This window comes from Falco peregrinus, chromosome 7, assembly GCF_023634155.1.
Source record: "Falco peregrinus isolate bFalPer1 chromosome 7, bFalPer1.pri, whole genome shotgun sequence".
Taxonomy (NCBI): Eukaryota; Metazoa; Chordata; class Aves; order Falconiformes; family Falconidae; genus Falco; species Falco peregrinus.
In genome coordinates, this window is record NC_073727.1 from 58,999,308 (window position 1) to 59,012,973 (window position 13,666).

At 38.6% G+C, this 13,666-nt stretch overlaps 1 protein-coding gene across 4 annotated transcripts in view; it reads left to right on the forward strand.

Annotated features, from left to right (window-relative positions):
• The first annotated feature begins 29 nt into the window (after positions 1-29).
• SMC6 (structural maintenance of chromosomes 6) overlaps positions 30-13,666 on the forward strand; it is a 36,368-nt gene continuing 22,731 nt past the window's right edge. The window contains exons 1-10 of one of the 4 annotated variants that reach the window (XR_003555762.2): positions 30-151; positions 5,911-6,059; positions 7,489-7,606; positions 8,407-8,512; positions 9,645-9,781; positions 10,331-10,392; positions 11,271-11,351; positions 12,923-13,024; positions 13,234-13,353; positions 13,457-13,555. Coding sequence is in view for 3 of the 4 variants with exons in the window: in XM_005240386.4 (XP_005240443.1) it covers positions 5,916-6,059; positions 7,489-7,606; positions 8,407-8,512; positions 9,645-9,781; positions 10,331-10,392; positions 11,271-11,351; positions 12,923-13,024; positions 13,234-13,353; positions 13,457-13,555 (969 nt within the window). In the remaining variant the exon portion in view is untranslated. Of the gene's footprint in view, positions 152-422; positions 545-2,668; positions 2,799-5,910; positions 6,060-7,488; positions 7,607-8,406; positions 8,513-9,644; positions 9,782-10,330; positions 10,393-11,270; positions 11,352-12,922; positions 13,025-13,233; positions 13,354-13,456; positions 13,556-13,666 lie in introns of those variants that run through there. The other 3 variants (XM_005240386.4, XM_055809453.1, XM_055809452.1) reach the window with 3 other exon arrangements.

Below are 13,666 nucleotides of genomic sequence, written 5' to 3' on the forward strand. Positions count from 1 at the left end.
TCGGAAACGGCCCCGCAGGGCGGGGGCAGGAGCGCGCAGGCGCCGCGCCCCCCGGTTCCTCTTCCGTCGCACCCAGGTATCGGCGCCGTCCATTGGTGTGGCTGTGGCGCCGCGTGGGGTTCGGGACCTGCCCGGCGGCGCTGAGGAGAAGGTAGGGTGCGGGGCTGGTGCTGCCGTGGCCGGGTGCGCTTCTCTCCGGGAGCGGCTGGGAGGAAGGGTCGGTCGGTCCCAGGGTACCGGCGGTGCTTACCCTCGCCCCGGCGCGCTAAGTCAGAGCAGTGCCGGGTCGGGACCGCCACGCCCCGCCGGTCCTGCCCGCGCCGGTGTGGCTTTCGCAGGCCGTTTTGGCGGGCACGTTAGTGGTCGGAGGTGTTTTTTGTCCGGCATGGTCGCTGTGCCTGGCGTGTGGGCTTCCTGCCGGGTGCCCCCGGCTTGGCCCGACGGCAGCGGGCGCTGCGAAGGCGGGGGAAGCGGGTACGGAGCGGCGAGCGGCCGCCGCCCGCGCTTTCCAGCTGCCGAAGGGCCGGCGTCGCTTCTCTGGGAGGTGAGCGGGTCTTCCAGGTGGCCTGGACAAAGCGCTGGGCCACGCAGCAAATAACTGTGGGATTGGAGGTGCGAGTGGGGGGATTTTTGCCCCCTCTTTCCTTTGTCCCTCCCTGTAGCAGAGGGGGAGCTGCCTTCTGCGCTGCTGTGTATGACAGTGCTGCTCCAGGGGCCCGGGGGGTGGTGGGGGCTGCTGGTGCATCGCCTGCGAACGCCTTTGGAGAGGAGTCCTGAATGCCAGCCGTGCCCACGTGAGGCGCCTGTTTTGGGTAACCCCTAAAAATACTCGGCACTCCACTGCTGTGCATGAGGCTGGGCTTCTGCCTTCAGTCAACTGAAACGTGCCTTTTTAAGGACAACCATAGCGAACGATCCCTTCATTATTATAAACTGCTAGAGTTAATTTGTAACTGATTTATCACCATCTTTGTTTAAACTAGTGTAGGTCAGCAGAAGACCACAACTTTTTTCTTCCTCTTCTCCCACCCTGCGCTTCCTCCCGTATTTTGCATTCATCTCGCCACAGCTCTGCGATGTCCTTTTCTCTTCCCTTGTTTTGCTACCTGGACAAAAGGCAGGCTGGGTTGCGGCTGGCCTGGATGCAGAGTAGTTTAAGTGGGTGTTTTGAGTGGCACCCACTTACCTTACAGGGACACCAAGGCTGGCATGAGGCTGCTGGAAAGCCAGCGGTGTGGTTTTGGTGGCAGTGGGTTGATTGTGTCTGCTCTGGATGTGACCAGCGAGGTAGGGAAAGGGGAAAACAGCTGTAGAACTGCATCGCAATGCAAGTTGTGGGAAGAGATGATTAAGTTGAAACACGGGTGGATATCACTGTATGTTGCTTCCAAGGGATGCAGCCTCTGTTTTCCTATGATGTTAACAGGGTAAATACATAACATTTAATAGTCCTAATAGTTTTATGTAGCACATTTGGGGATTGCATTTTTCTTTCCGCTTTCATTACATGCATAAAAATTAATTGCAATAATTGGTAGCAATGCTGTGATGCTTTTACAATTGGATCTGCCTTGCCCTTATTTGCTTTCAGTTTATACCTCCAGTCTTTATTCCTAACTGCTTTTACATTGCATCATAGACAAAACAAAAGCACTGATTTAATAGAGAAAATGAACTTTACTTTCTGAAAGACAGTTGGTTTCTCATTTGAATTATTGATGTTCCTGAGTCTGTCATAGCAAATTTCCATTAACATAGTCCTACTTTATATTGTAGTATAAACATGGGTTTAGTTTTCAGTTTTTAAATATGATGCCCAGTCCATTAAAAAACCTTCTGTTAACATTTGTCAATAGTGTCGATTGTTGGCTTCCCAATGCTCCATTACATACCTTAAAACACTTGCAGTAATATGTGGCTGTGCCAATTTAATTGTTTCCAGTAGAGCACTGCACGTTTTAAAAACCTTCAGACAGTTCAGCTGCTTTTCCTTTGCGTTGGAATTTTTTTTCCCAAACAGTTGTAAAACTTATGGTAAGTGGTGCTGAGACTGAAATCGACTATTTTTTCAATTAAAAATTTAGTGAAGAAAATTAGGAGTGTCATGTTACAAGAATTTTGGGAGCAATTAATGTAAAAAAGACCTGTCAAAAATTTCAAGATGGTCTAAAGATAAAATTTAAATGCTTGTGTCATTTTTTGTGGTATTTTTTTTTATTTCTTTATGTTGATAAATTCTTCCTTTAACTTTTAAAGCTTTGTTTCTTGTGAAGTCTTAGTAATGGATTCCTAGTTTCTGCAGTCAGTTTCTCCTTCCTTATGGCTTTTTTGTACCCAGTGTAGCTATTACATCTGTTGGTACTTATAGTTTCTGAGGCTACTTCAATGCAGTTTGCTTGCAGTTCCAGTTAAGTTTTGTTTGCAGTACTAGCTCGTCAAGAGTTCTGAGGTGCAGACTGTTCTGCCCTTTGCCTTCATCATGCTTAGATTACATGAGTGAGGTTTCTTCTCGGTTATTTTGGCCTGTTTTATATTCTTTTTCTTAAATGTCCAGATGGTATAGCAGTGGAACTCATAGCCCTGATCTTTAATTTGGACATTAGTAATTACATTTTAATCTTGTGCTTTCTCTTCTTTCTAGAGAGAGATTTTAATAGAACAGAAGATCGAATGAATGCTTGTCTTGTTATTTGAGTGATAGGTAAATTCTAAGAGCATCCAAGTAACTCTTTCCTGGTCTGAGTAATTTAAGCATGAAGACATTTCTATGTAGGAAACTGAAAGTAGCATAGTAAAAGGTATGTAGACTGAACGATGAAGTGTGTTTGCTCCTTGGTTTCTATGTGTATGGTGTTAAACTACATCACATAAAATGGAAGTTATAGATTCCCTTTAAATATTTAATGGACATAATAATAATCCAGTATTTGATCTGAAATCCCTGCCATACGTAATTATTGCAAGAGTATCAAATTGAAAATTTAATGCATTTCTGCATTTGCTTTGAATTTTGTTCATGGCACTTAATGGAAAGAGATGCATATTAATTTTTCTTTATCACTGAGAATGCTGTGTCAAAGAAAATTAATGAGGAAATTATTAGACGGTATTTTATAAAACAGTCAGTGAGCAGAACAGAAATTAAATACCCTTTGTAACAATGTAACAGGTTTTAGTATCTGTGGTGTTTCATATAATAAACGTTACTGTCTGTGATGCTTGGTAGTATGAGCTATCTGACCTTCTGTCAGTTGCAATCAGGCTATGGTTTGACCAGAACCTTAAGCTGACACAAGCAAAAGAAGCTGCTTAAAAAAGCATCTTTTTCCTCACAGCGACCCAAACGTACAGATCTGCATGGTGAAATGGTTGGGGAAGTTAATCTAATTTGAAAAGAAAGAAGTTTTTTTTCCTGCATTAATTTTCAGTAGAATCAGTGCCTTGAGACAGCTTATTATTCTGCTGCATAAAGAGCTGCTTGAACTCAGGGGGATGAGACAGAAACAGAAAAGGCAGAGGGAGGAAAGACTTGCTCCTCCCCCTTGCAGTGCTAGTTCTTAGGACTAAAGTTGTAATTTAACAGTCTTTATTTCATTGAGTTCTCTGTAGATTCCTCAAGTTACTAATCTTAAAAGATAGAAGGTGGAGCGAGACCCACAGAGAAGCGCTGGGAGGGCCTGAAGGCGTTAACGAGGGAGCCCCGTGGGGCCCTGGGGCTGTGCACGGCTCAGCTGGAACCGCTGTGCTGATCCACCCAGCTTTCTCACACCTCCCCTGCGGGACACTGGAGATGATGTTAGGAACTGTTAGGCTGACCTGCCTGCCCTCTCCTGGATTGTCCCATCTGTCCTGTGGGACAAGGGAGTGATCACTTGTTACTGTTAAACGCATCCGTGACTAGAAGTGTTCTGGTGTCCAAGCCCACAGTGCGTTCACTCCATACAGTCAATTTGGCCTCTAACCATGACACGTGGTATCAACTGAACATGCAATGTCTCTAATGCTGGACATTGTTTCCATTCCTGTACCCCACGTCATTTAAAAAGAAATAATATTTTTATTTATTTTTATAAATAAACTCCGCCTACTCTTAGGTCATGTGCCATGCAGTGATCTTTCTGTAGCAGTGGATATTCATTATATTTAATGCCTCTGAATTTTGCTTGAATTGGTCGGATGCATTTAAGTTAGTTGCCATCTTTCATAAAAGGGAGCTCTAGTGAAATTCTAGTAAACAAAGTTGTCTGAGTAGGAGAACATACTCAGTTTCAGAAACTTTTTGACATCAGAAAGCTATGCAGCTGATGTCAATTTTAGCCTGTTTTGGACACTGTACTGGTTTCAGCTGACATAATTCTCTTCTTAGTAGCTGGTGCAGTGCTGTGTTTTGGATTTGGTGTAAGAATAATTTGGTAACATGTTTTTAGTGGTTGTTAGGTAATGTTTATACTAAGTCAAGGACTTTTGAGTTTCTCAGGCCTTGCCAGTGAGAGGGCTGGAGGGGACACAGCCAGGACAGCTGACCTGAACTAGACAGAAGGATATTCCATACCATAGAATGTCATGCTGAGTATATAAACTTTGGGGGAGTTGGCTGGGGCCTGCTGGATTGGGGAAACTGGCTGGGCATTGGTCAGCGGGTGGCGAGCAATTATATTGTGCATCACTTGCTTGGTGGTTTGTGGTTTTTTTCCTTCCTTCCCTTTGGATTTTATTCTTCTCCCCTTCTCCCTCCTTTTCATTATAATTGTTATTAGTGATGGTGGTGGTGTCATCCCTGTCTGCCGCCCCCTCCCCCTTTATTTTATTTTAATTATTAAATTGTTCTTATCTCAACCCTCAAGTTTAACATTCCTGCCTGATGCTCCTTCCTGTCCCTCTTGCCAGGGGGCAGGGGGGAGTAGGCAAGTGGCTGCATGATACTTTAGTTACTGTACTGACTGGGGTTAAACCATGGCAGACACCAGTAAGTGACTTTACTGGCAAGTAAGAAGACTGTGCATTGCCTTTGTATAAAGAGGACCTTGCTTCTATTTTGGGCAAAAGTATGTGAACTTCCATGTTTTGTGTAATGCTTCAGAAATCTAGGTATGAAGAATGTATTATATGCTTTTGGGGGACTAAAAACTGCCCTAAGGTTTACAGTTACAGAAAATGTGAGATTTTGACTAACCTTGATGCCTTTCGTTTCAGCTTTGTGACTTTAGGAGACCTTGTTACTTTTGCAAGATTCATGTCTGATCAGACATATTAATGCAGAAGTCTGTGCATTATTTATCGAAGTAGAGGAAGTATATATGTGTGTTCTTTTCATAGGGAGTTGTTAGTTCATCAGTGAAACAACAGCATTTGTTTACCATAATCATATTACACTGCCTCACAAGAACAGGGTGGCTGTGTGCAAGGAACAGTACAGGAACAATGCTATGAATCTAAATTTTCCTTTGTTCTGATTTTGTGTTCTGCATATTAATTTTCTAGGCATTTGTCAACAACATATAATTAATATGTTTTCTTTTTGGATGTGCAGCTTGCTTTAATCAAACCTGCTGATCATGCTATGATAGTTACATGCTTTTCGACTCCATTACTAACCAAAAACTATTGCTAAGTCTAATGTATCAATGAAAACGGAATCAAGGTTGATTTTGTTGTTAATCAACAAACAAATTCAGCTTGATTAGGATAATGCTAATTGTGTTTCTTTTGTTCTAACACAACTTCTTCATAGTAAGCTTATGCTTAAATTCACTGACATTTCAGTTTTGAAAAAGTATGTTTGTTGCGTTGTTTGCTGTGATTTTAATTTTTTTTTTACTGAATTAAATAAATTGGTATGTCTGTGCTATCACCTGTAGGTATGTTTTCATCTAGAAGACTGAAACCTGCAATGTTTCATTTATTTTTTAGTACTCATGGGTAAGAGAAAGGAAGAAAGTATTTCAGAGACTAGATCCCATAAAAGGCAGAGACAAGAATACACAGAAGAAAATAGCGATGAGTCTAATCAAGAAGAAAATTCACAGTCATCAGTCGATACTAATTTATCTTCACTGTTGGTAAGTTTTCTTGTATGTTTTCCCCAACAACTTTTTAAAAAACATTGATACAAAAAAATGTCCATGCCTTTGGTTGATGTTGAAATAAGTATCTTGCATGTAGGCTTCAGTGGAACCAATATAAAAGGAACTACAGGTAATGTCAGTGATGAGGATTTCCGTGTGAGTTTGTTCTTACCTTATTTCTTTTTGGGTCATCTAGTTAAAACACCTGTTCATAAAATAACGGTATTTTGGCTTTATAGAATGAATACTTTTGAAGTTGTCAAATAACCAAATTGAGGAAACATTTTGTTTGATAGAAGTATGGTATATTTTGTTTATGGTTGTAGTAAAAGCAGAGAAAATATTTAGAAAATAAGTTATTTACTAAAAGAAGTACCAAAGACTTGTTTGTTTTGCATAGCTGACGCTTTCAAATGTCTAAAAAAAAATATCTAGTATTTGAAATGCATATTTTGATGGAAATCAAACTTGAAAACAGGAATACTGGTTTTTTTTTTCTGCTTTTGTGTAATAGTTGAACTCTAATTTGATGGAGGATTTAAAAAAATAATTTATGAGTGTGGAAATACTGTCTTATGTATTTAGTTTGGACACTAGGAAGCATTTCTTTACCAAGAAAGTGGTCAAATAGTGGAACAGGCTTGCTCTGTGATGGATGCCCCAAGCCTGTCAGTATTTAAGAGGCATTTGGAGAATGCCTTTAACTTTTGGTCAGTGCTGAATGGGCCAGGCAGTCAGACTAGATGATCATTGTAGGTCTCTTCCAACTGAAATACTCTATTTTGTAAGACACCATGGTTGATTTTCAGTGTGCAGAAACGTTACTCCTCACGTAATTTTTTTGAACTGCAGCTGGTCTGTGTCATTGGTTTATTTATTTTTCCTGAGGACTTTGTTTTCTTAGAAAACATTGCTTTGCTGAAGCACTGCCAATAAAAGTGGTTTCCTGTCAAAACAATACTTTACCAGTTGAACAGTGGGCAATGTCACTTTCAGTTTCATTTCCCCATTCCTGATCTAATTTAATTTCTGTTGCTCTAAGCTGTGCTAAAATTTCTCACAAATCGTATTATTCAAGTAACAAAAAAGTTTTTCTGTGATGCTCTTTATTACTGCTCTAACAACCATGTAGAATCTATGATACTAATTTTTTATGTTATGTTAATATAAAGTAATTATTGGGAGAACTGAAAGTTACTATGAGTGAGCGATCAGCTTTGGTAACTTTTCCTCATTCCTACGTAACTGCTCTATAGCAAGCAACTTTTCATATTGTCATGAAACCTTTCTCATTTCCTTGTAGCTTGTAACCATTAACGTTTTAGGTCATGCTATCTTTTGAATTTTCATTATATTTAAAATGGATAAACTGTATCTCATTAAAATGCATGCATAACACCAGTTCTAATCGTTAATTCTTTAGACTGTAGGGGAAGCTGGGATAATTGAAAGTATACAGCTGAAGAACTTCATGTGCCATTCAATGTTGGGGCCTTTTCAGTTTGGATCAAATCTCAATTTTGTTATTGGAAACAATGGAAGTAAGTATTAATTGCATCATTTCTTTGTCAAAGAGCACTTCTGTTAATTTAGAAGATGTAATTTTTATTTGAAAAATAATTGCTAGCCATCTTTTAGGAACAGAGACAGATTCACTTTTGGACTTTGGAACCACACAGGTCTATTCTAGTAGTTTAAGGCTGGTGAAAAAGTTAGGTCTTCAATTTGGAGATTTGCAAAGATGTTGTAAGTATAAATCTTTCCATAGCTAAATCATACATGAATTTGTATTTAAACTAAATGTACTTCAGTGTTTGTTATTAAATGCACAGTAATTGTCCAAGTATATGTCATGTAGAAACTGTTATAGGGGAAGGGAGTGATACTTTCTTATGTGAGTTCACTTCTGGCAGTGAGGATTTTTTTAAAAAGAGGATTTTAAAAATTAAACATAAATTTTGAAAGAGACCTTAAAACCTTTCAGATAGTAATATAAATGGTAATGTGTATTTGATTTCCTTTGTTGTATATAAGTTTTCTGTGTGCTTGCAAGGAAGGGGAGATACTTTCCTCCTGAGATACAACATCTTGTTGAAAGCAGATTGCTAAATAGAAATAACAGAAGTTGGCTCAGCGTTTGGGTGTTTTTTTAGGGAGAACCCTGGAAGTTGCAGATGTTTTTCTGGAGTTATCACTATTTTATGTATTTGTTCAGATGACAGAGTTTGGACTTCAAGTGCATGAATACATAAGCAGTCAAACAAAAATATGTAATATGGGTGGACTGGATAAAGAATTACGATAAATTCTTATTAAAAAAAGTTCAATGCTTTTGTTACAGGTGGAAAAAGTTCTATATTAACTGCTCTTATTGTTGGACTTGGTGGAAAAGCCACTACCACTAACAGAGGTTCCTCATTAAAAGTGTTTGTACGAGATGGAGAGACGTAAGTAAAACTTTTTCAGTTTCAAGCTTGAATATGTTTAGTGATTGTGATTCAGGTTAGCTGATCAGTTTTCTGTTCACCTTCACTTTCTCTGTTCTCTTCTAGCAGCATGACACTGAAGAGACCATATTTAAATAAAACCCCAAAACTACAAACAAAAAACACTAGAAGTTTTACCAGTAATTTACCAGTTGTATACCATTATCTTTGAATTGTCTAATATGGTGATATGTCCTGCGTACCACCTAGATCTTCTGTATTACTTACACAACGTACTTGGATATCCTACAGAAAAATCGGTTTAATTAAAAAGAGTTATAGGAAACTAGTTATCATTATTCTGTGAGCTATGAGGTTAATTCCTTTTCTGTCTTTCTGGTGAAATAAATGAATATACAATATAAAGACCTTAACGTACAGGTGGGTTATTAAACATACAGGAAGTGGATTCTTGTCTGCTGCAAGAGTGGGGATAACATGTTTAGGGGAATCAATAAGAGAGGTGGTTTACAACATTATTACATGTACATAAAGCTGTAACTCAGAGACCCAGACTTTTCCTTTCAGAGGTGCTTGTAATAAAATTGTTGGCAGTATCTTCCTTTATATATAAACAACTTCATGTTTCAGCATTTGCTTGAAAAACAGAAAATACTAATTCAGAACTGAAAGCACATCTCATCTTTTCTAGAAGAGTGCTTTAAGTATTCTGCTATAGATTACTTTGGTTAGGGATGGCTGTAGAAGCTAAGCAACTGTTTTCTACAGGAGCCAGTTTGGGGACAGGAGAACAACTGAAAAGTAACTTGATTCTGCAACCTAGAGATGAGGGCAGTCAGATGGGAAGGGAAAGTGGGGGAGATCTGCTCTCACAACTGTTTCCTTTTGGCTCGTGATTTGTCTGAAGCGTAGGAGGTAAAAACAGGTTACTGTATGGCAGCCTTTCTGGCCATGCGTCTCTGATGCTGTTTTGGTTCAAATAACATGTATGTATCTTCTCATTGTTACTATGACTGACTTCCAGTTACAACCTGTACAAGACCTAACAATCCTTGTGGAAAATTAGAATGTTCTGATTTTTCATAATATTTTTTTTAAATATTTGAAAGTAATTTCAATTGTCTTTTTTCAGTTCTGCAGATATTTCCATAAAACTGCGAAACCAAGGTAGAGATGCATTTAAACCAGAAGTGTATGGTGACTCTATTATCGTGAATCAGCACATTAATCTGGATGGAAACAGAAGTTACAAACTGAAAAGCAAATCTGGTTGGTAGTAGTTTTTGTCCTCAGTCTTAGAAACTCTTGAAATGCTTTCATTGCTTTCAGTGCCTTGATGTTAGTAAAGGATGGTGTTTCTTATTTCATTTATCATTGAATGATGGCGATGTCCATTTTTGTGTTTACCTTAGACTTAAGTATTTGAGCATGTCAAAAGGAGTTGTCGGGTTCCGTGTGATGTGAGGTCATACAGTATTTGTCTTTATGAAAATCAGCTTGTTTGATAAGGCTGAACATAGTTTTTAGTCTTTTTGAGGTTTTATTGAATCGGGCGTTTTACTTCTGTCACAGAAGGTTTATGAAGCAAGGAGGGACTTCCAATTAGAAGTCTTTCTGTACAAATGCAAATGTATCAGAAAAATTAAACCCAGCTGACTGTGTTTCTCATTTAAGGCTAAATCTGTGTTACAAAAATACTAATCCCATTTTTTACGTTTACTAAGAACCGCTAGGTTGAACGAAAGAACGAAAGTCTAGGGCATTGTATGTCTCTACTTCAGACCTGCTGCTATTTTTCGTTTCTTTTTTTACCATTAGGGACCTTAATTTCTTCAAAGAAAGAGGAACTTGTAGCAATACTGGATCACTTTAATATACAGGTAATTGTTATAGTGCTTAAATCCTGTGCAGTTTAATACATCAGCATGCAATTACATGCATTACAATTCTTCAATTAAAAATTAATGTTCCATTTTGTTAAATGAGAGAGGGTCACCTCTTCTGTGTTATCTCAAGATCAAATGCCATGGCAAAAGAAAATTGAAATTTATACCTCATGCAATGCACGATAAGATTCTGTCCCAGACAGGTAAGTATCTGCTATGATCTGAGGGCTATGAGTCACGTATCCTGTTAATAAAAGTCTTGGCATGTGTAGGTTTCTTTCATACCTGAGCCTTTCTTTTTTTCTGCTCATTATTTCAGTTTTTGCTGTTGGAGAAGTTTGAGTGTGTTTTTGGTGTTTAAGTGATTAAGGAAAGATGAGGAAGTGCACATGAAGTTTAAAATATTCAACACATTCAGCCTTCCAAATTTTATAAACTTGTATTAATATATATTGATTTTATTTTGTGGAAACTTCATAAGAATATATGCAGCAATTAATTGCATTTAATGCAATACTTTGATCAATTAAATGAGAAATGAAACTGATCTTGTGAAATAAATGGAAAAAAACAGACACTGTCTTTTTAGAAGTTAGTTAGCCTCCTGGAAACAATTCTTTAGTTGTCTTTGACGTTCTGATTTGTACTTGATGGAGTTGGTTTTTTTTTTAATTTCTTTGTTGTTTGTTTGGTTTGGTTTTAAGAAGAATGGGTGAGAGGAGTAGAAGTCTTTATTTGTGGATCTGCTTCTCTCAGCTTATTACTGAATTGCTGGGCATGGGACAGGGAGATGGTTTGCTCACTGTCATGGATATATAGAGTTACATAAGAACTTTTTTGCTTAAAATAAAATGAATGTAATACTTTTACAGGTAGATAATCCTGTGTCTGTTTTAACCCAAGAGATGAGTAAGCACTTTTTACAGTCTAAAAATGAAGGTGACAAGTACAAGGTAAGAGTACTCATTTAAAATTTTGATTAAACATTAAAATACTGATCTGAAATTTTTAGAGGTGGCATTTGGAGGAAAAAAATAAAACTGAGTTCCTATTTTAATAACTTGCTGTGGGTTAACTCAGGTAAGCAGCTAAGCACCACACAGCCACTCACTTCCCTTCCCTGTTGTCACCTATTTGGGATGGGGAAGAGGAAGGAGAGTAAAAGCAAGGAAACTTGTGGGTTGAGATAAAAATTGTTTAAAAAAAATGAAGGAAAAGCTGGAAGAAAAGACAAAGCAAAACAAGACAAGACATGCTAAGCCAGTCACTCTCCACCTCCCATGGGTAGACTGATGCCCAGCCAGTTCCTGAGCAAAAGATGGCTAAACCCGCTAAACACTCACCTCTGGTTTTGGCTGGAATAGAGTTGATTTTCTTCATAGCAGGTGTTATAAGGCAATGTTTTGGATTTGTGTGGAAAACTGTTGATAATACAGAGATGGTTTTGTTATTACCTAGCAGTGCTTACCAGTGTCAAGGTCTTTTCTGCCTCTCAGACCACCCCACAGGTAAGTAAGCTGAGGGTGCACAAGAAATTGGGAGGGGGACAGTGCCAGGAGAGCTGACCTGAACCAGCCAAAGAGATGTTCCATACCAGTGAACATCATGCTGAGTATATAAACTGGGGGAAGAAGAAGGAAAGGGCAAATGTTCGGAGTGATGGTGTTTGTCTTCCCAAGTAACTGTTACGTGGGATGGAGCCCTGCTTTCCTGGGGCTGACTAAATATCTGCGAACTGCCAATGGGAAGCAGTGAATTAATTCCTTATTTCGCTTTGTTTGCTTGTGTGGCTTTCGTTTTGTCTAATAAACTGTTTTTATCTCAACCCACAAGTTTTCTCATTTTTACCCTTCTGGTTCTCTCCCTCATCCCACTGGGGTGGAGGAGTGAGCAAGCGACTGGGGTTAAACCATGACAATGGAATTGAATAGCTCTTTGGTTGGTTGGAGTCACTTACTTGGTTGTTTCCCCTCCTAACCTCTTGCACACTCTGCCAGTGTATTCTCTGGGAGAGCAGAGTGAGAAACAGAAGGCCTTGACATACATACAAATGCACAAATTTTGGTATATGAATACCAAGCAGTGTTTAGCACAGCTACAACATTAGTGTGTTACCTGTATTGTTTTGGTCACACATCTAAAACACGGTACCCCAACAGTTACTGTGAAGAAACTTAACTACATCCCAGCCAGTACACTGTCTTGATTGTAGCAGTCATCCACTTGCCAAAAAAAGTTTTTGAAGTTTCTTTTCTCTATAGAAAAGGACAAATTAAAAAAACAAAAACAAACCACCCCCCCCCCCCAAAAAAAAAAAAAAAAAAACCAACCCAAAAAACCAAACCCAAACCCAGGACACAGCTGCGTTAGTTCATTATTCAGAAATATCCCACCAGTTATTTTACTTTGGGCATCATTCAGCTTGCATACAAGTTGGCATGAGTGGTCTTTCTGTGGTAGTTATTTGAAGTTCACTTAGGTAAACTGCTGAAGCTGGCATTTGTGTCTTTTTGTTCCTTTTTAGTTTTTTATGAAGGCAACTCAGATGGAACAAATGAAAGAAGATTATTCATCTATTATGAAAACTAAAGAAAATGCATGTATTCAGATAGAACAAGGAGTAGAGGTATGTAAAAGCTGAATTAATTACTGGTACAGATCTGAGCACTGAGATAACTATAGTTGAATTACATAGTTTTGTGTCTCAGTGACATTACATTTTTAGAAAAAATAAATCTTTCCAAGACTTCATATGGTATCACAGCTTTTTGCACTCAAAATTGAGCCTCTCTGTCTTTTTTTGAGATTTTTGTGTTTTGTTTTGTTTTATTTAAGCATCTCCAAGAACTTAAGCGGCTTTATTGTGAAAAAAAGGAACGTTACAAAAACATTGGATTTGTGAATGACATGCGAAACAGTCTTGAAGATTTGAAACATAAAATGGCATGGGCAGTGGTAAATGTCTTGTTACAATGTTTCCTCATATGAAATGTACTTTTAAATTATTCCCGATGTGCTGTGGACATTCTGATATATGCTAATACATGCTTCTATTTAGGTGAGTGAGATGGAAAAAGAAATAGAGCCAATCAAAGAAAGCATCAGAGCTGAAGAAGGAAATACAGAGAAGTTTGTTCAGAAGCTAGAAGAATGCCGGGTACCTATGTGGTTTAAATCATACATCACTCTGGTTTTAGCTCTTTGACTCAATAATTAAGATAATATTTAAACTGTGATTGTCTTCTACATTGTAAGCTGAAACTGGCAA